The sequence below is a fragment of the Lethenteron reissneri genome, chromosome 9, assembly GCF_015708825.2.
Source record: "Lethenteron reissneri isolate LAM-NWPU_2019-01 chromosome 9, ASM1570882v1, whole genome shotgun sequence".
Lineage (NCBI taxonomy): Eukaryota > Metazoa > Chordata > Hyperoartia > Petromyzontiformes > Petromyzontidae > Lethenteron > Lethenteron reissneri.
Genome location: NC_083787.1, coordinates 5,640,616 through 5,663,018, shown reverse-complemented (window position 1 = coordinate 5,663,018; position 22,403 = coordinate 5,640,616). Strand labels below are relative to the sequence as shown.

The window sequence follows — 22,403 nt, the reverse complement described above, 5'->3', positions numbered from 1 at the left end:
GGTCTCTGTGCGTGTCTGTGGGTCTCTGTGCGTGTCTGTGGGTCTCTGTGCGTGTCTGTGGGTCTCTGTGCGTGTCTGTGGGTCTCTGTGCGTGTCTGTGGGTCTCTGTGCGTGTCTGTGGGTCTCTGTGCGTGTCTGTGGGTCTCTGTGCGTGTCTGTGGGTCTCTGTGCGTGTCTGTGGGTCTCTGTGCGTGTCTGTGGGTCTCTGTGCGTGTCTGGGGGTTTCTGTGCGTGTCTGTGGGTCTCTGTGCGTGTCTGTGGGTCTCTGTGCGTGTCTGTGGGTCTCTGTGCGTGTCTGTGGGTCTCTGTGCGTGTCTGGGGGTTTCTGTGCGTGTCTGTGGGTCTCTGTGCGTGTCTGTGGGTCTCTGTGCGTGTCTGTGGGTCTCTGTGCGTGTCTGTGGGTCTCTGTGCGTGTCTGTGGGTCTCTGTGCGTGTCTGTGGGTCTCTGTGCGTGTCCGTGGGTCTCTCTCTCTCTGAGTTAGTCCAGGGGTCGATCTCGGTGATTGGGCAAGGCGAGTGCTTACTTAATGAGAGTGGGACAATTGGAAAGGGGCTTTTACAATGCTCCATGCAGATTTATCTCGCAGTGCAACGATAGGGCGCGTCACTGCCACGCACCTGACGGTGGATTTTCCTTCCACCAATAGAAGCTCGGCTCACTGGCCACCCACGATCTACAAATGCATACATTTAAATGCTCTTCCCCCCACCCCTACATAACTTGGCAACTGTCGATTTACTCCGACAATGACCACGGTCTTCGGTCCAAACATCACAACAATGCAACCGTCACTGGAGTGATACCCGGACGGACACACTTGCTGCTCAGACACAGAGAGGGCTACGCTAGGGAACGATCTCCCCAGGTGCACTGACATTGCGCCGTCAATCTCGACTGATTTACATCTCCAATTAAAACTCAGTCGCACGTCGTGTGCAACTGTTGGCAGCCAGAGTACATTCCGCATTATCCGCTGAATTATTTAGGAGTTTTATTTATTTTCTTACGCGTTTTTTTTTTGACTGGGCATGATTTTTTGTTACACGCTTACTGTGTAAGTGGTGAATGTAAAATGTTGTTCACGTGTCGTTACGTGTTTGCCATGAGTCAACAGGCACTCTTGAAAATGACTTGTTCCATCACAAGTGGATTCACCATGTGAAATATTGAAATATATAAAGCTCCGGTCCTTATTTCTGAACATAATGTAGCATTTCACATACGCAATGGATAATGTGTGACAATTATAATAATTCACAATCCTTTGTCAATTCATTACTGAAGGTCTTCCCACACCATGCCAATCAAAGGGGTTATTTGACCATAATTCACCACGCTGGTTAGTGCGAGTTGTTAAAGATGGGGAGGGAGCAAGCCCCGTTCAGGTATCACTCGCCACGGATGTTAGCCATGGTCAGGAATCAAACTCAGGTCACTGGGTTCATAGTGTAGCGTGCTAACCATTGCGTCACTGCAGTGGTAACATTATTGGAAATAAAATATATCGGGAAATTATGCATTTTCAATTTTAGCAATGTTGTGCGTATGTATGAAATTAACACTTGTCCGTTTCAATTCCATCGCTCTGCGCTGAATAAGATGAGCCCATTACAATATCGCATATCCGACCGTCACATATCTGCCCTGGACAAGGGGCCACCCACAACGCGACGCAGCAAACACATTCCTGCGGAGGGAGCTGGTAGGAACGTCGGGTTGCTCGGTCAATGACCAGGGTCAACGGCGGCGTGGTGTATTCCGCAAATATGCCCGACTATGAAGGCGGGCACAAGCTGGCGTAAGTAGGTTAAACGTTGAGTTTTATAAGGGCACCACGGGGTGACCAGCCCCTCCCCACCTAGCCCCACCCCTCCCACCCCCCACCCACCATCCCCACCCAGCCCTTCCCCACCCTCCCCTCCCTGCACCACGACGGACACAATAATCCCCTGTGGGCTGGTGTAACCAGGAGGTTCCTACCAGTATTATGCACAGATGTAACCCTCCATGTCTGTTCATATATCCCACCATTGCCACATTCGCCTGCACCTCTCTTCCCAGCAAGTTGGATATGCGGTCGTCCGAACGAAAGGTGTTTGCCCACGGTCCACCGCAATAAGCCATGATGTGGATTTGCCACCAGTGGCTCTGCACGATTGCTGGCAGTGATGCTCACGATCCCATTCCCCGTGGAAGCAGCAGAAACACAGTTTGTCTTCAATAGCGTCGCTGCCTTGCCCTCGCCAGAAGTGGATGACACCACATCGATGTGTGCCACGTTTTGTCCGCTTTGTTCACCTTAGTGTGTGGCTCTTCGAGCCTTAGGCATTTTACAATGAATTCTAAGGCATTCAAAGAGCCCCCCCAACCCCCACACACACACCGACGCAAAGAACACAGTGCACAGCGCTCGTGCTGTGCGTTATTAGTCACTCACTCGTAGTGGCAGATTAAGAAGGTGGGAGCCTGCAGGGACGTATACAGCGAATGGGCAAAAAAGAAACAAAAGGCGGCTCTCCAAAATGATCCAATAAAGAACCCCCCCTCCCCTCCAGAAAAAAATGAACTCGCCCTTCACCTCTGCTCACACATGAAATAGTCAGCATTGATTGCACAACACATATACAGTGTAATAAGTTGTAGAATGTACCATTTGGATGGGGGGGGGGGGGGGTACGTTTACAGCAATATTACCTTTTTGCTCACTACACATGTGCTTCATCCGGTGTCTGATTAACAGGATCGATGGGCCATAGTGATTGAATTATTCCCGAGACAAAATATATATGAATTAATATTTAATGATTAGTGTTCACATCCAGTACAGTATGATGCATGTTATCGTTTATATCGCAATAAGTATTTTAAAATAGCGCCACTTTGAAGAAAAAAAAAGACGCTACGTGCCATGAAGTGCCCTGATTCGTCAATGAATCGCATTCCCCCCTGACCATGGATTAAGTTGCCCTCACTGGGTGCTGCTCCCTTGAACTTAATCTATAATTAGGTTAGATACCAATTAACCCTCATTGGGAGGTTCTATTCACAACCTTATCTAAACGTACCCTAACAGCAGTGAATGTGTGCTACATTAGCTCCTGAAAGTGATATCTTGCTGATTGTGCTGATAATTGCATGCGAATGTTTTTTGACTTTTCTGTTTTTTTTAAAGATTGCTTTTTATTATTGTGTAGGCATGTAACTTCTCGCGGCTAGGGAAACGCCCCCCCCCCCAATCATTTCCATTCCCTCCTTTCCGCAGCTGATCCTATCCAGCCGTGGCCCCCCAAGACTCTGTTGTGTTGCCATCTCTTCCCCCCGTCTCTCCTCTGTGTTTTTTGTGTCTCCCTTCCCCCTTTTCTCGGTCTCTCATCTCTACGTCAGCCACGTGTCATCGTGATGTGTGCTGCCCCATTTCCACGTTTTGCTTTCACAACAGCATCGACGGTCAGCAGTGTGTTTTTTCACCCCCTATTTTTATTAACTGCTTTAGTTATCTCTTCCGCCTGCTCTCAACATTTTACATCAATCGATGGCAAACCCCATTGCACGCGAAGCGATTGACGTAAATGATCTCGTCCAGAAGCATAAACGATCCCGGGAACTCCGGGCATTGGCCAAAGACGGTCACCGCATCGCGTGGCGCTTTCAGATGCGCTTCTGCGTCCGTCTGGAACGCTCTCCCTTCCGACATTAGGAAGCCACTCGAGCCATGCACTTTTAAATCGAAATTGAAAACTAATTTTGACTTCAAACTTTCGCGGCTGCAGGAATTCATAGTCGTTGGCTCTTTCGGTAAAGTCACGTCGCTTGTGTTGTGATCGAAACGTCGTAGTTGTTATTTTATTACCTTTTATTTTTTCTTATCTACGTGACTTTACCGAATTAACCACGGAATGTATTTAGAATTGCTTTTTGTGTTTAGTTTTGTCTATCCCCCCACACCTTGGGATTAGCGCGGTTGGTGACGTCCGGTGCGAAAGAAAGTTCAACGCGCGTGCGTGCGTGCGTTCAATCTGCGAGCTGTGAAACTTTCACAAAGGTGACACCTGGCCGGACCACTGACAAGACGGTTAAAAGGATGCCGCGATCAACTATTGAGAATGTCACATTTTACGGACACTTGTCCACACCTTTTCGTAGTCTCCGGAGAGACATGGCTGTGTAATACAAATGCAATCTGCCCTTCAGGTGCGTGTGTGTGTGTTGCTTCATTCCTTTTTCTCGAGCGACCTCGCATTCTCACCGCGTGTAAACATGACACCCTTTGCATTAGCTAATGCTTTCTTGGCTCAGATCCCAACGTGATTGTAATATCTAACAACCGCGGCTAATTATGCACCATCAACTGAAACAAAGTAAGTTATTTATAAATGATAATAAACATTTACAAGAATTGAACATCTACACTGACATTGCATGAATACATTGTCAAAATGCAGACCGTAGTCAACGAGCGAGCGGTCGTGTGTTCGTCGCTAGTTGTAGACGGTCGTGGCTTTGAGCAGATGGAAACATAAGTGAACTGTGCCCATATGTTCAATATACATGTATCTCAATTGCTCCATAGACCGCATACAAATAGGATAATGCATGCTAATCATTGCACTCGAACACGTCATCATCATCAACCATGATCAATCCATTGCTGGATGAACACGTCCCCACGTCCACCGCCACCTCTCGCGAGCCTGTGATGTAACAATCCACCCAGCACCTCCGTGTGAAATGATTTCATGGCTGAATCTCCTGAGGTGGGCGTGCTCTCTCTCGGACCCTTCCATTCCTGGGCTGTCATTCCGTTATTAGTCACCATTGGACATCATCGTCCTTTCGAGCGACGCATCCCGTCACAGCGCACTCGCTCTTGTGAATCGGTTGGATCATGTCATTAGCCTGCTTAGTAGGCACACATACAGTACCATTTAAAATGTATGAGGCATCTGCCAATTTAGAATATTGCATTTGTAATTGCATTAAATATTCAAGAGCATCTTGCTGAAAGTGCAAGATTTAATTTTAATATGGGCTCCAGCACTCCTTTCCGCTATTATAATACCGCTGTTATGTGTTATGTGTGATGTGTTATGGATATGCTGCCATTGCTATGGCGCGGTGGTGCGATGTTAACTCCCTCGCCTGGTATACAGGAGGTTGTGGGTTTTTTTCCGTCCCTGACGCCTGCTGTATATTTGGAGTTTCCATGTTCTTCCCGTGATCGCGTGGATTTTTCTCCGGGTCCTCCGGGTTTTCCCTCCACGTCTAGAAACACGCATTCAGAGTTATTGGCTGCTACGCATTTCCTCACGATGAGCAACATTTGTTGAGCTCTCATTTGTGGCCAGGTGCCTTCTGAAAAAGAGCTACACAGCTCAGTGGGCCTTACATGGTAAAACATTTTCTTTTTATTATAGAATGCCCACCACTGGTTCAGGGCTGCCAATATCATTGAGCTCCACTACATGTAGTGCCACGTACTGCATATGCACATCTATGAGTTATACACCGGAATGTAGCAGTGAGATAATATGGATATGTAACGGCCTCTGAGAGCCTTCCCACGCCACGTGGGTCGTGAGAGTTGTTTTTTTAAATCATATTTCACCACGCCAGTCAGTCTAGGCTAACGAAAATGGGGAACTTATAAGCCCCCGTTGCCCACAATGTAGACTCGTTATGCATCGCGGACACTCATCCAAGAACTATCCACTCAACTTCTGCTTAGTTACAGATATTTGATGAGGACGTGTGCACTTTGAGTACAGTGTGAATACATGTATACGTGTATGTGTGTGTGTGTAAACATCCCATTGAAAATATCACACGCACATATATACCGTTATATCGTCAGCCATGTGTTATCTACTGTTAGATAAAGGCCTATTGATGACAACACGGGGAGGGAGGCCTGCAATGTCAACATCCATCTCGCTCCTGCACACGAGCCGATCTTATTGCTCAGTCACGTTGGTTGCCATACTCTGGGGCACGTTCTCTGCTTTGCCTGTCACCAATGTCACCAATGTTGTCCATCGACTGTCACCCTCTGTAGCCATGTGTCCTACCCAAGCACACTTTTTTGTACGGTCGATATCGTGTCTCTCTTTTGTATTAGCTCTCTGATTCACGTGATCCTCTGTCTTTCGGTGTAATTCCCATCAAGCATCTCTCCATGAATCTTTACCTTTTTTTTCTTCCAGTTTAGGATCGAACCTCTTTTTTTCGGAATACATATTTCTGAACTGGTTAATATTCACCTGGTTGAAAGATAAATTGAGAAACACTGATTCATTGCTTTTCATGATCAATACGATGTCCCAAAGAAATCCACCGTCTTCTCGCTTGCCTCTCAATCCCGATCTGCATTCAACAAATTCCCCTCGGTATACTCTGTTGTGTTTCCCAGCCGTGTCCCCTACAACCCCCATTCAAAAAAAGCAATTGTTCAAACATCACAATGCGGGGGGCCTTTCTCCCCCCCCCCCCAAAACAAAACCTTGAGACTCAATGACGCTTTGCTTGGATAAATAATTGACACCGGTATTTGCATATACACACACAGACGTAGATCCCTTCCCCCTCGCCCCTGTGAAGACTTGTCAGGCTGTTAGCGAGCACCAATGAAGATCGGCACGGCTCACTAGCGGTTGGCGCGGGCAGCATCACGCCCGATCGCCTTTGTCTTCCCCCATCACTGATACTTTACACACCGCATCAGCCACACGTTTCGGGCTGCACACGCCCATGGCAGAGGCAGGGCTTACAACGTACATCCGTATCTGTGCCCGTATTTGTATGTATATATAAAGATGTCCCACTGTATGCGTACAATAATGATTACACTCCGTGCAGAACTGGGTGGTGCTGGAGAGAGGGAGGAATGGGGTGGGGAGGGTGCAAGAGAGAGAGAGGGGAGCACGGCCGCGCACGCGCCGATGAGATGGAGGGGAGCGAGGATGGAGGGGGAACGAGGGAGGGGTGTGGGGAGGGAGCCTCTCACTGCCTGACGTCACGGCTTCGCCATTTCACAGGGAGAGGAGGTGGCGTCTCTCCATTCTGCCCGTCTTCTGTCGGCTGCCTGCAACGCTAGCGGGCCCTGCCTGCCTCTCTCAACCCCCTCCCCCGCCAGCCTTGCCTGGGATCCCTACTCTCACCCGCTCGCGTTTTACATCTTTCCTTTTTTTTGTATATACTTAATCTTTCAAATATTATTTAATTAAGACGAAAAAAACCCACATATAGCACCGACGGATTTGGATACGGAGAGAGAGAGAAGGGGCAATATACAAAGGAGAAGAGTGCGTGTTGCGAGAGAGGCAAAGGGAGGGGGGAAAAATAAGATATCTTTTCATGATTTAAGAATTTATTTGCAAAAAAAAAATCGGCCGTGTCGTGCGCTCGCTTTTTTTTTCGCGTCGAGACGTCGGCTCGAGATCTGGCGGCGAAGATTTTTCGCATTCGTCGGAGCGGAACGTCGGAACGAGAGGATTTATAGCGAATCGCGAATACAACAGCAGCATCAGCAGCATCGGGCAGCGCCGTCCGCCAGCATGGGATGTACTTTGAGCGCAGAGGAGAGGGCCGCCATCGAGCGCAGTAAGCATCTCGAGAAAATGATCAAAGAGGATGGCATCAGCGCCGCCAAAGATGTCAAGCTGCTTCTGCTCGGTGAGAATGGCACTCGGCGCCAGCTGGCATCACCAACCAACCACCATCACTTACCATCATCAATACCACCATCAAACTATCAACCATCAACAGCCACTCATTGCACCGACATTCAGACGTGACCGATCAGCTCGATGGTGCGTTCGCCGCGAAGTCGCGTGCACGATTTTGTAAACTGCGGGCGCAGCATTCTGGACACGTTTGCATGCACGATGCGGTGTCTGTCGGCTTTACCCCTTCCCCTCTTTGTGCGAGTGATTTCTTTCTTTCTCTCCCAATTGCCTTTTGTCCCTCGTTCTATATGCGCTGAAAGAAAACGAAAAAAAAAATCCTCCCCCGTGTGTTTTTTTTCGTTGGTGTTTGTTGCTCATACGTATTTTTGTAATTTTTATTTTTTTATTTTACAGGCGCTGGAGAATCTGGAAAAAGCACCATTGTGAAGCAAATGAAGTGAGTAAGCATCGACCGCACAGAGGATGTGTGTTTTTTTGTTACAAATCGTGTTTTGCGTGTGTGTGCATGCGGGTGTGTGCGTGTGTGCGTCTCAGAGATGGAAGGTGGGAATGGGTGGGAATGGGTGGGTCCCCCCCGTATCTACCCCTCCCCTTGCCCCTTGTATAAAAAATATATATAATTGCGTGTTTTTTGCATCTCTACTCCGCCATATTAACCGGATCCGCCCGTAGCACAAGCCAAGCTAACGTGCGCACGCACGAGAACGAGAAATTCCGAATACTGGCGATTAAAATAACAATGATAATACTAAAAAAGGCAGAGCCAGATGGAGGGAGCCCGAAAGAAAGGGAGGGATGTGGAGAAAGACGACAGAGGGAGGGGCGCTGGGCTGGAAGATGGAACGGATGGGGAGGGGGTGGCGAGAATGAGCGAACAGAGGAAGGCGGGAGTGGGATACGAGAGAGCCAAATGAAGCAGCCCCCTTGCAAATGGCTTCATATTGAACCGTAGAGAGTGCGGCTTTCTATAAATAAATACATCGCATATTAACGATATCTACAAATGGTATTAGGGCAACAAAAGCCTGCGGAATCGAATGCTGGTGCTTGACGAGTGAGCGGCTTGTGATCGCGTGAATGGATTCCCGGGGCCGGCAGGCGCATGATGGACGTTGGTGGGAAGCGGCAAAACACGCGAACGTAGCAGTGATTGTGTTATTACACAGCTGGTGCGATGGGGAGAGTCTCAATAATTCGATTTGGGTGGTGACGGTGGGGGGGGGGGGGGTGTTGGACGCGCGCGCGCGCGTGTGTGTGGGGGGTTGGATGGCTGAGTGCGTGGGTGGGTGGGTGGGTGTGGGTGGTTGTGGGTGCTTTGTTAGATTGGGGCGGTTTTGTGGACGGGCGAATGTGGTCGTTCAAGAAGGAGGAGGTGGTAAGGTGGATGATAGAGAACGATTTCATAGACGTACACCTTTCGTAACACGACTGGCAAAATGGCTGCGGCGGTGTACGGTCACACGCGAGTTCGCCATGCCGTGGTTTCAGCACCCGTGTGCGTGTGGACAGCGCCCGCGTCTCTCGCTCATCGCACGGAACCGATTGGCGGGCAGGCGACTGTTTTCGACTCGTGGCGAGAGAGAGAGGCCGCCCTGAATTCAACATGAACCGCATCGCACAGCCACGTACCCCCGTCGAAGCAGCACGTTTAAAACGCGCGTATGCTACGTTGACAGCAGTGAAAGGCGATTGCGATTACGCTGAACGCTGTGCGCTTTCACCTGTTGAGCTGTGTTCTAAATGCAATGGCCAATTGCGGTGAGCGGAGGGACAATTGTAATCTAATTTGGATGCGTAGCGTGTTCATTGCAACCGCATCTCAAGGCGCTCAGCACATTTGGTTTTGTGTATCGCGGAAAACGAGACGACACGATAGTAGGTACAGGGAGAAGAGAAATGCCTTGATTTTGCACTTGAACAGGGGTCAGGGAGTAGACAACACGGATATGAGGGAGCGAGTTCCAGAATACGGAGGTCGCAGAGAAGGAATGATGTTTCACTGGTTGGTCCGACAGAAGGTCTTGGTTGCTGGAACAGAGAGAGAGAGCACGCGAAGGAGTGAGGTGAGATGAGGGGGAGAGAGATGGGGGGCGTGTGGAGGGGGAGTCGAGTGAGAGTAGACCAGTGTTAGTCCATGGGTGACCGCTCGGCTTTGGGTGGCGGTGGACTTGTCATCGCGCCCGCAAATCCCCCATGACACCCATTTTAAAGGGACGCAAATGAGCGTAAAAAATAAAACCCGGCAGCTAATCCATTCCGTGGGTAATCTGCAGTGTATACCTTTTCCTCGAGCATCTCGGACAACAAAATATATATTTTATGTAAAAGCCGAATGGGCTTAATGACCCACGGCGTCTAACGGCAGTAAAAATATCAAAACGTGCGCGTCTCCCTTACACTTAATGTATCCAAAATATCCACCCCGTTTAGCCTATAGACTGCTGAGGCGAGTGCCGTTAGCGAGAATCGTTTTAGGCCAGTTTCAGGCGAGGCTGACCGATCTAGAATAGGCCCGCCCACTCGCTTTAATAATACTAGTGTTGGTTACGCGTGATCAGGAATCGAACCCAGATCTCTGGGATCATGGAACCGAGACAGTGACGAACATACTGTGCATACGTATCAATGGAGAAGACCATGCTAAACAAAATATCTCCCATTGCATCACCCCGTGGACCGCATGAGACAAACGTTTGTAGCGAGCAACCAATTGAGAATCCTGGCGCGACACACGTGTGTGAGTGGATAATGTGGTCAACGCCACGCCCGGACACACAATACGCACACCCGCACAGGACACTTTCGAGATGTTATCCAGCAATACGATTTGGCGTCGCCGACACATCTCAATTCATGCATTTCACTGTAATAACAGAGCTGGACAAAGGCTCTGTCTGGGTCTTGCTATGCCTCTGGGTGGAGGGATTGCACTGTGTGCCTGGCATTCCAAGACGCTGCGTTTCTCATTAAATCGCGTTCCGTGTCCGCTGGCTCTGCTGGTCGTTGCCACACGAGGCAGTCCTGTGCAAGAGGTGAAGGGCTTTGGGGTTGCAGAGGGGGGGGCGGCGGCCTCTGTGCAATATTCGCCGACATGTTGCATACGTGCTATCACTGTTTACCCAAGTCTCACAAGACAATTCACCATGCAATCCAATTCAACTGTAAGGCTCGCTAACCAAATGCTAGCGAGCACCCTAACGGGGTTATTATTGCAACCGTCACTCAAAAAAAAAACGACTCTACTCACTGCAACACGTAAATGTGTAATTTATTCAGAATATGGATTGCAAATATATTGATGCTATTTTATAGACGACTGTTCTGTATGCATATTTAGGTAGTCAATCGGAAATGAATATGAATAGCGACTCATTTACCTAATGTGCCACAATACTGTGATAATACCATCCATACTGGGTGGCGCAGTTTGGTTAAGTTAAAATCTCGGTCGGAGTTCGACACAGCCCATAATCCCCGTTGGGATGGGTAAATTCACTACCACCACATCGCGAGAAATTAGTTCAACAATCGCCGTTATATAGAAATACTGGCTTCCGTCATAGGAATGTGGAATTTCTACCACTGGCTCGTGGGGACCAGCGAGTGAGACGGGAGCCACCCCGTTGCTCCAACACGTTCTGCTTTCATGTTTGCACAGTCATCTTCATTAACGCGTGCCTTGCAGAAATATAGCCGCTGGCAGTGGTAACGAAATTTCCAGTGCATATCCTCCACTCCCTGCCCCCCCCCCTCATACAATGAACAAAGCAAGAATACGGGTAGTTAACTGGACGGTGCATTAGGTGAGGACACGTATGGGCCGACTTTACGGCATGACAATCCAGCAAAATACCGTCTACATTATTTAGCCGTACCAACGGGAAGGAAGAACGCCTATAAATAGCTTACGAAGATATTACCCAACGCAACCTCACCACGCCCTACTGCGCTATTACGTGGTGAGAGCTCTCTTTTGTTAAGATGCTTTTTGTTGTTGTTTAATAATGCAGAGTCTCGGTAGCGTCTTGGGGCATTAGGAATCGCAATGAATGGCAAATGGCATCCGGAGTGTGTGTGTGTTTATGGAGCCCACTGAGGATTCCAGAGGCTCAGGGGTTCAAGACATGCGGGATGGATGATGCAGCAGTGTCGATTTTTAATATATTTTTCGTAACATTTAAATTTTAAAAACGTAATGTCGTCTACATGGATGATATATTATGTTTCCCACGACTTATTAAACAGGCAAAACCCCACTGAAATGTCTTGCAAGGGAGACTTGAGAGATAGCCTATACCGTGACAACGTCCAGGGTTCGATCACTGCCCATGTACATTGATAGCAATTAGTATCAGCTGAAGTACAACATGAGCACCTGGCATGATGACGCTGACCAACCCGCCCACCCCTTCACATACCTCGCTGACTTTCACAAAGAGCTCGCTAGCAGCACTTGTCTTGACAGTCGGTAATGCTAACCAGGAAATATTTTTTTTTACTTGTGTTACATGCAGTGTACGTGCGTGCGTTATTGTTGATTAGCTAACTATTCATGCCAATGCAGCGCAAATGAAAGGGCGTTGCGGGGGGTTCTGAAATGGACAGCTCCCTGTCTCGCCCATACCCCAGTGGTTCTTAAGCCTTGCATGAAGGAAAACACAGGGAAAGCAGTCGGGTGCGAGCGTCTTTATAACAACAGCTTCTCCTTCAACTAATTCAATAACATTTGATATTTTCTGTTGAAGGATTCAACGTATTGGTTTTCTTTAGAGAGGTGCATAGCGCATTATTAGTCCCCGACAAACTCGTTTCAGCTTGAATGTCGTTTGAGAGCATCGGCGTTAAAGGCATCACATCAGCCCACCGTAGCTTTCACCTTTATCGTCTGAAGTCTCCTCATACAGCAGCGCACTGAATAATAATAATAATACATAGATTACACTTGTAATGCTCACAGAATCAGAATCTTTATGTGGACAGTATTCGCTCGCCCTTGCCGAGAGAGAACGACTCAAGAGGGGGCGAGGACCCGCAGACAAGTAGCAAGTCGACCACGTGGTGAGCCTGAGCCAACAACTGTCCAAGCTCTGCAGTCCTATAAATACATATATATTGTATCGAGTGTTTTTATATTCACGCAATTTTCATTCAATTGACCAGTAGGCAGCCCTCGCCTCCTTTACCGGTCCTCTACATTCCCACATTCCTGTCGTGGGTTGGGAGAAGGACCTCCAGTTAATATTTGACACAAATATAAGGTATGTGTCCCTGCCCCTGTGGTACCTGATCAATTGTAAGCACGTAATACGTTATATATATAACGCAGTTCACGTGTACATTGTGGATATCTAAGTACTGTTGTGCATTACACTGCCTCACCACCGGTAACGTTTGTGTTGTTTTGATGCTGTCAAACTCTGCTGTTTGCTAAATGGCATTGCCAGAGTGCACAGCGTGATGAAAATTGACTTTTAAGGAGCCTGTGATTCCATTCGCAAACAACAGGACAATGTCATAGCTGACATCTTACATTTGTATATTTGTATTATTTTAACTGACCAGGTAGAAAAGTGGTTGTAGTAACCAGTTCGCTATCAGAAAGCTCTTCGTCTCTGTTAAGTAGAGCAAAATTAAAAACAACTTGTGTCTAGTCAACAGTGGTTCTTAACACTGTCCTGTACCATCGGAGTATGGAATTTTCACCACTTTCTCAGTGTACCATGAATGAAGATGAGCACTGCCCCATTGTTCATTTGATCGAGAAATCACTTAAAGAGAATTGATGTGAAAGAAATCATTGATATATATGTATTGTTTTACGTTTCATTGATGTCTGCTTAGCAGTGCATGCAAAACAACTGTTCAAATATCCGGAATGAGACATTGGACTTGCTACTACAAGGTTACCATTGAAACTCACACTGCCGTATGTTTGGCACATTTGTGAAGTCGGTGCTGCTCACCGATACATTTTTCCAATGAAAGCTGAGAAACTCGAAACGACAGGAACTCTTAAAACGTTATTGACGGAAAAGGCCTCAACGACTCCACTGTCCTGTGTGTGTGGTCGGCTGAGCCCTGCTCTTGAAATATTGCTCACATAAAAGTTATGAAGCTTTTACTCCCTCCCCGTGTAACAAACCAGCTCATGGTGATTAGTCTTCAATTTCTTGCAACAGGACACCGAACACGGTGATGTGTGTGTGTGTGCGCGTGCGTGCGTGTGGTAACTGGTGTCATAGATGTTTGCGCACCGTGCGACGAACCCGGCGCACTGAGATTGATTCTTTGACACGGCTTAAACTCAATGATATCAAATGATATCTCAAAGTGCAGGCCTTCGTCGAGGTTGATTCAGCCCTAAAATAGCACCTTGAGCAGGTGTGTAAACATTAGCATAGGCATGGTTCTGGCCACACCACCGCTTCATACGATGTGCCGACTTCATGTGTGCTCACTAATAGTCTGTGAAACCTATAGGAGGGAATCTTTGTCTTTGTGTAGGGAGAGGGGTGACACAATTGGTTCACGTAGAGCGTTATGCTCCTGACCACCTCGGTTTAGTTTCTGGTCATGCATGAGATTGACAGCGTATGGTATCTGGATCTATCCTGGATCTCCCCGATGTTGACCTATCCGTAAATGAGTACCCGATATTAACATTAGTATCCAATGTTAACATCAGGTGCTGTGAGGACAAAGGTGATCACAAGCAATTCTTTGGGTGCAGTACGGGGCTTAAAAGGTGTTCGCTAATGCAACTTGCTCCTGCAATGTGTAATTATAATGGAACATTCTATCGTGTGTGCAAAAGTAAAACGGTGCAAGGTGCAGATCTGAAATGCCTTGTTCACACCACTCCACCAGGGCGACTCCGCCTTGCGTGTCTATGTGTCTCTCTATTCAAGCAATGCAAAATTATATTAAAAATACTGGATTTAGTTTCTACTTGTTGCAGTAATATTAACATTTTAAATGAGATGCACTGCACGCAATATGTATATTTATAAAGGAGCAGGTGGCAACACTAAATAACCGATCTCTCATGTCAAAGGGTAATGTCCCAGAAGGTAAACACTGGCCCCCATAAATCAAAGTTCACTTTGGGGAGATATTTCTCAGACTGGCAAGAGACTTTCGTCTCCATCATGGTGTGTTTTATTGAACTGCTGTGCAACCCATCGTGGTCTATGCACACTGTGACACGCAGACACAGACGTGGCTTGTTAATACAATAAACACGGGTCGTGGACTCGCGGTCCAGCCCCCCCTCTCTGTCCTTCCTTTGTCCCGGGCACGTGTCAGGAGCAAGCACGTGTCGAACATCTGCCTGCACTGCATTATTACAACGCCAATTTGTGGCGATTTCATTCATTTCAAACAGATGTCCGTGGCGAGGCATTCAAATCGATAGAACGTGGAAAATGTATTGCTCGGCCACCTCAGATCTTTATGCTCACCGCCCATATTCGCGCTCACTTGTCCCTGTGTGCAAGACGTAATGCTTTCAGAATGTTCCATCAGTGGTCAGCATAATCAACAAAATGCTACGTGTGTGTACGTGTGTGTACGTGTGTCACATGACACCCTGGACAACACCCTTTCGCACGAGATGTTCCGTCGCAAGAGATTACGCAGGTTACTTATTTTTAGCGAGGTGAAATAAAATAAAATCAAAACAAATGGCGGGGGAAAAAAAGAGGTCAAACGCTGCGCCGTTTCTCGAGGTGGGTGGAAACACAACTGAAAATGATACGAAGGAATGAATGAATATATGTGGACTGAGTGAATAGCCAGACCCATGTGCGGGCGCAACTGTTGTGCAGTAAAGCTTGTAATGAGAAGAGGTGTTTCAACACGTACTTTTGAACCCTTGGAGCAGTCAGGTGTGTAAATTGACACTCGAGTGAATGTTAACCATAGCCACCATTCAACCCTGTACCCTTGTAGGCATGTTCGTGCTGGAATATCCACAGCATTGCAACAGGTTTGCCACTGCCCGGCATTGCACATGTGTGTGTATGAGATGTGTATTGCAGCCCATTTTTTTTGATCTATGAAGGCCTCCTCCCTGCACCTTGGGTGCAACGCTGTCGAGTTAACTACCTCGCCTCGTATACGGGAAGTCGCGGGTTCATTCCTGACCCTGACAATGCCCGTATATTTGGAGTGTGCATGTTCTCCCCGTGGTCGCATGGATTTTTTCTCCGTGTCCTCCAGTTTCTCCCTCCACATTTAGAAACGTGCGTTTAAAGCAGTGGTTCTTAACCTTTACTGCAGCCTTGCGCACCCCTTTGGTTCTCAATCGTAATTGTTTATGTTAATAAATACATAGGTTTGATGAAACTAAATAGTTGTACTTATGTGCCCGTGCTTTCTATAAAAAAAAATCTGGCCATGTCTCGCACCCCCAGACAGGGCATCTCACACCCCCAGACAGAGCAACTCGCACCCACAGACAGGGGATCTCACACCTCCAGAGAGGGCATCTCTCACCCACAGACAGGGCATCTCGCACACACAGGCAGGGCATCTCTCACCCCCAGACAGGGCATCTCGCACCCCCAGAGAGGGCATCTCACACCCACAGACAGGGCATCTCACACCCCCAGACAGGGCATCTCGCACCCCCAGACAGGGCATCTCACACCCCCAGACAGGGCATCTCACACCCCCAGAGAGGGCATCTCACACCCCCAGACAGGGCATCTCGCACCCCCAGACAGGGCATCTCGCACCCCCAGAGAGGGCATCTCACACCCCCAGACAGGGCATCTCACACCCCCAGACAGGGCATCTCACACCCCCAGAGAGGGCATCTCACACCCCCAGACAGGGCATCTCACACCCCCAGACAGGGCATCTCGCACCCCCAGACAGGGCATCTCGCACCCCCAGACAGGGCATCTCACACCCCCAGAGAGGGCATCTCACACCCCCAGAGAGGGCATCTCACACCCCCAGACAGGGCATCTCACACCCCCAGAGAGGGCATCTCACACCCCCAGAAAGGGCATCTCACACCCCCAGAGAGGGCATCTCACATCCCCAGACAGGGCATCTCACACCCCCAGAGAGGGCATCTCACACCCCCAGAGAGGGCATCTCACACCCCCAGACAGGGCATCTCTCACCCCCAGAGAGGGCATCTCACATCCCCAGACAGGGCATCTCTCACCCCCAGAGAGGGCATCTCACACCCCCAGACAGGGCATCTCACACCCCCAGAGAGGGCATCTCTCACCCCCAGACAGGGCATCTCACACCCCCAGAGAGGGCATCTCACATCCCCAGACAGGGCATCTCACACCCCCAGAGAGGGCATCTCACATCCCCAGACAGGGCATCTCACACCCCCAGAGAGGGCATCTCACACCCCCAGACAGGGCATCTCACACCCCCAGAGAGGGCATCTCACATCCCCAGACAGGGCATCTCACACCCCCAGAGAGGGCATCTCTCACCCCCAGAGAGGGCATCTCACATCCCCAGACAGGGCATCTCACACCCCCAGACAGGGCATCTCACACCCCCAGACAGGGCATCTCACACCCCCAGAAAGGGCATCTCACACACCCAGAGAGGGCATCTCACACCCCCAGACAGGGCATCTCACACCCCCAGACAGGGCATCTCGCACCCACAAACAGGGCATCTCACACCCACAGACAGGGCATCTTGCACCCACAAACAGGGCATCTCACACCCACAGACAGGGCATCTCACACCCACAGACAAGGCATCTCACACCCACAGAGAGGGCATCTCTCACCCCCAGAGAGGACATCTCTCACCCCCAGAGAGGGCATCTCACACACCCAGAGAGGACATCTCACACCCCCAGAGAGGACATCTCTCACCCCCAGAGAGGACATCTCTCACCCCCAGAGAGGGCATCTCTCACCCCCAGAGAGGACATCTCTCACCCCCAGAGAGGACATCTCTCACCCCCAGAGAGGACATCTCTCACCCCCAGAGAGGGCATCTCACACACCCAGAGAGGACATCTCACACCCCCAGAGAGGACATCTCTCACCCCCAGAGAGGACATCTCTCACCCCCAGAGAGGACATCTCTCACCCCCAGAGAGGACATCTCTCACCCCCAGAGAGGGCATCTCACACACCCAGAGAGGACATCTCACACCCCCAGAGAGGACATCTCTCACCCCCAGAGAGGACATCTCTCACCCCCAGAGAGGGCATCTCTCACCCCCAGAGAGGACATCTCTCACCCCCAGAGAGGACATCTCACACCCCCAGAGAGGACATCTCTCACCCCCAGAGAGGGCATCTCTCACCCCCAGAGAGGACATCTCTCACCCCTAGAGAGGACATCTCACACCCCCAGAGAGGACATCTCTCACCCCCAGAGAGGGCATCTCACACCCACAGAGAGGGCATCTCACATCCCCAGAGAGGGCATCTCACATCCCCAGAGAGGGCATCTCACACCCCCAGACAGGACATCTCACACCCCCAGACAGGGCATCTCACACCCCCAAACAGGACATCTCACACCCCCAGACAGGGCATCTCACACCCCCAGAGAGGGCATCTCACACACCCAGAGAGGGCATCTCACACCCACAGACAGGACATCTCACACCCCCAGAGAGGGCATCTCACACCCACCCAGAGGGCATCTCACACCCCCAGAGAGGGCATCTCACACCCCCAGAGAGGGCATCTCACACCCACAGAGAGGGCATCTCACACCCACAGACAGGGCATCTCTCACCCCCAGAGAGGGCATCTCACACCCCCAGACAGGGCATCTCACACCCCCAGAGAGGGCATCTCACACCCACAGACAGGGCATCTCTCACCCCCAGAGAGGGCATCTCACACCCATAGACAGGGCATATCACTCCCCCAGGGGGTGCAGGGTGCACCCCAGGTTAAGAAGATCCACTGATTTTAGAGTATTTGGCTGCCATACTATTCCACGTGATAAGCCACTTAATTCAATTATCAGTTGTGGCCAGGTCCATTCTCCAAAGAACTATGTAGCTCAGTGGGCCTCACGTGGTGAAATAACTTTACTTTACATTGTGGATCATGGGAGATGTTTTTTTTCTACCATACTTCACCAATGCTGGTCAATGCGGGTTCGTGAAGTCGGGTGGAGTGCAGAAGAACAAATTCATTTCGTCTCATATTTTTACATTAATAGCGAATAATAATAACTGTTACATTGATGCAATTTTCACACTAAAATTCTCATTGATATTACAGTGATAGTTTACATTTAACCATATTTAATAATTCAAAACAAGTAAACCCGTAAAAACAAAGTTTTTCACTCTAAATCCTTTATATGCGTGGCGGCTAGAGTCATCTCGTCCTCTGGCTTGAGATGGCTGCAATCTATGGGTCAGATGATTGTCTGCCAGTATTAAGCAATTGGTAATTAAATATTTAATTTGTTTTCCCTAAACAGTGTAAAATTTTGGAAAAAAATTTCCACGAACATTAATTGTCTCGCACAACGAGTCTGTGTGGAAAATGTCAGCTCGATTGGATCACGGGAAGTGGGTTAAAAAACGAGCGAAAGATTTGCACGGTCATAAGCAAGCAAGCAAGCGAACTAAATATAAAGGATTTAAAAAAGACCTTCGTTGTCTTATTGTGTCTCCTCAGCCACGGCAGGGTAGAGAATTAATCATATTCCAGCAATGTTTTACAGACTCAAACGTGATGCCGCGTTGGGGGTTGACCCCCAGGAGGCACATTGTGGATTTCTCTCAAGTCCAGATGTTCAGATGCATTGATTACAGTAAATAATCCTGCCCACGATAAATGCATCAAATGTTTTAGTGGCGAGAATCGGATATTTATGATTCACACAAATGCCGTGCCAACGTGTTGCATTAATGCTAATGGAGCAAATAACACACAAAGTGCAAAGGAGACGCAAAAAGGGACGAATACAAACGAGGCACGGGGAGAGAGGTCACGCGAACTCCAAATATACAGGCATCAGGGTCGGATTTGGGATGGGGATCGAACCCACAACCCACTGCATTCCAGATGAGGAAGATGACATCTCGCCATCACGCCACCCGGGTTGGGAGGAGGGTGGTAGAGCTGTCATGTGAGGGGCCACCGTGAGAGTGATACGCCATGCAGCAGAGTGAACTTGGGTGGGCCAATGGGACATTTGGTGGTGCCGGGCCCACCCAGGGCCACCCTGGTGCCGGCCCTGGTGGTTGCTGCCGGGGGCAGTGCACAGTGGGAAACCAGTGGCATTGGTTGCCCTTAATCCATAAAATATCTCGAAGCTCAATCTACCTGCTGGATTTCTATGTGTAGGATGTTGTCCATAAAATCAGCCTTATCATGACTCACCCAACTTCCTGTGATTATCTTCGCTTGTAGCTGGTTTGAGAATGAATGTATATTAGTAAATGATGACATGATGATCATGGGCATTTATCCTTTACCAGTTTATAGTGCAGCATATCAACGTTGCGCAGCCGGTAGCAAATATTTTTTAATTAACAAAAAAGATTCAAAGAAAAATATATATGGATTCATGCATTCATTATTCCAAATGCAAATGTGTTTGATAAAAATAAACATTGACGTAATGGTGTTAGTAATCGAGATGTCGACATCTACATGCAAGTCATGCTTTGCTGTTATGTCACTGCCAATATACCGTGGAGAAAGCTGTAGCCCTGTAATGACTTGCTCACTCCACTGCTGAATGAGCTCTCGGGAGCCCCTGCCAGAGGTTATCCAGTGTACTCTTTCACCCACACCTTACGCCACCACATACAACGTGCTGATAGACCGTGGCATTACCATTCAAACTGCTGGTTGGGCAGTGGCAGGGAAGTAAAAAAATTAACCCGTAAAAACAAAGTTTTTCACTATAAATCCTTTATATGCGTGGCGGCTAGAGTCCTCTCGTCCTCTGGCTTGAGATGGCTGCCACTTATGGGTCAGATGATTGCCTGCCACCATTAAGCAATTGGTAATTAAATATTTTTAAAAAATCCTAAAAAGTGTAAAGTTATGGAAAAAAAATTTCACGAAAATTAATTGTCACGGACAACGAGTCTGTGTGCAAAATGTCAGCTCGATTGGATCACGGGAAGTGGGTTAAAAAACGACCGAAAAATTTGCACGGTCGTAAGTGCGCAAGCAAGCAAGCAAGTGAACTTAATATAAAGGATTTAAAAATGACTAAACTTGACAATTGTTTCGACTGCCACGCTGGGATATCTAATTCGTGGCCTCTGGATGACTTTGCTGTTTTTTCCCGGATTTTTCTGTTGCGCGTAGTCACTTTAAGATGTTTCTTGTTCATGTTTTTGTTTGTTGCGGTTGCACCCGATTCAATAGCCGCATGGCTCGCAGGGCTATACCTAATAAATAAACTGAAACAAGTCCAGTAATAGGTTTTTACCCTTTCAACTGGTAAAAAAACTGACACCTTTATACAAGGCATCATGTTTGCAATAACCACAACACAAGCAGTCAAAATGCAAACAAAAAGAAACTCTGATGATGATTTTTTGTACCAGTTGAAAGGGTAAAAACCTATTACTATATCTTCTTGGTTCTTTCGGTAAAGTCACGTAGAAGGGAAGTAATAAAATAATAAAAATAAAACATAATAAAATAATTCTCACGACGTTTCGGCCACAACGCAAGCAGCCGTCCTCAGGTGAGGACAGGTGAGGACGGCTGGTTGCGTTGTGGCCGAAACGTCGTGATAATTATTTTATTATGTTTTATTTTTATTATTTTATTATTTCCCTTCTACGTGACTTTACCGAAAGAACCAAGAAGATGAATCCCTGCAGTCACGAAAGCTTTAAATCGAAACCTATCACTATATTTTGCCACTGGTAAAGGAGGTCTCATAGTGAAACAAGTCCGTTGTGCAAACCATTACACCGAGGCAGCAAGCATCGCATCGCGCCGATGAGCGTGTCCGTAACCGTGACTCCTTCCCTTGTCGGAGGTGCTCACTGACCCAGCGATTCATTTGGGACGCACACGCACGTGGGCCGGCGTTTGCCTGTGACATCTCCTCGCCTTAATGGAGCCGTGTCGCGTTGCCAGGATGTGTGAGGAAACACGATAGAGGTAATAGTCGAGGCAAGTAACTTGCAGTCTATCACACAATGTTAAGTAGTTCCATTCGTCTTTGTGGATGTGACACGGGAAATGTTCCACTCTGCTCTATTGTAAATGATCACATTGTCCTTGGCCACACAGTTGCATGGGACATTTACAGGAAGGTAGGCAGGCACGGATAAATATGTTGGAACCTGAACGTGAATAAATATGAATTTACTAATCCCTCACGTTAACATAGCCACTTCCGTGCCCTCGTCGAGGAGGCCGCTCTCCCAACTTACCGTTACATGCTAATTTCTCACATTAACATCACTAGCCCTGGCCACTTCTTTATAACCCTTGAGCTACGCCCATTTAAAACCTTTTAAAACAGTTTGCATCAGCAGCAGACCATGCTTACCCACTTGATGATGGACGCTTGTGTTGCGCCCGAAACGTCGTGATTTATTTTATTTTATACCTACGTGACTTTACCGAAAGAACTAAAGAGTTTGGACTACTGCAGTCACGAAAGCTTCAAATCAAGATGAATTTACTCTGATAGACATTGATTGTTTTAGTGGTGCCATTGTTATTTTAGATGCCCTTATTCAAGCTGCAGCTAGATAAAGACCTCTCCGTGAC

At 48.3% G+C, this 22,403-nt stretch overlaps 1 protein-coding gene across 2 annotated transcripts in view; it reads left to right on the top strand.

Annotated features, from left to right (window-relative positions):
- The first annotated feature begins 7,029 nt into the window (after positions 1 to 7,029).
- GNAO1 (G protein subunit alpha o1) overlaps positions 7,030 to 22,403 on the top strand; it is a 151,339-nt gene continuing 135,965 nt past the window's right edge. For both annotated transcript variants that reach the window (XM_061548778.1, XM_061548777.1), the window contains exons 1-2: positions 7,030 to 7,669; positions 8,077 to 8,119. In XM_061548778.1, the coding sequence (XP_061404762.1) occupies positions 7,552 to 7,669; positions 8,077 to 8,119 (161 nt within the window). In that variant the 5' untranslated portion in view covers positions 7,030 to 7,551. The remainder of the gene's footprint in view (positions 7,670 to 8,076; positions 8,120 to 22,403) is intronic.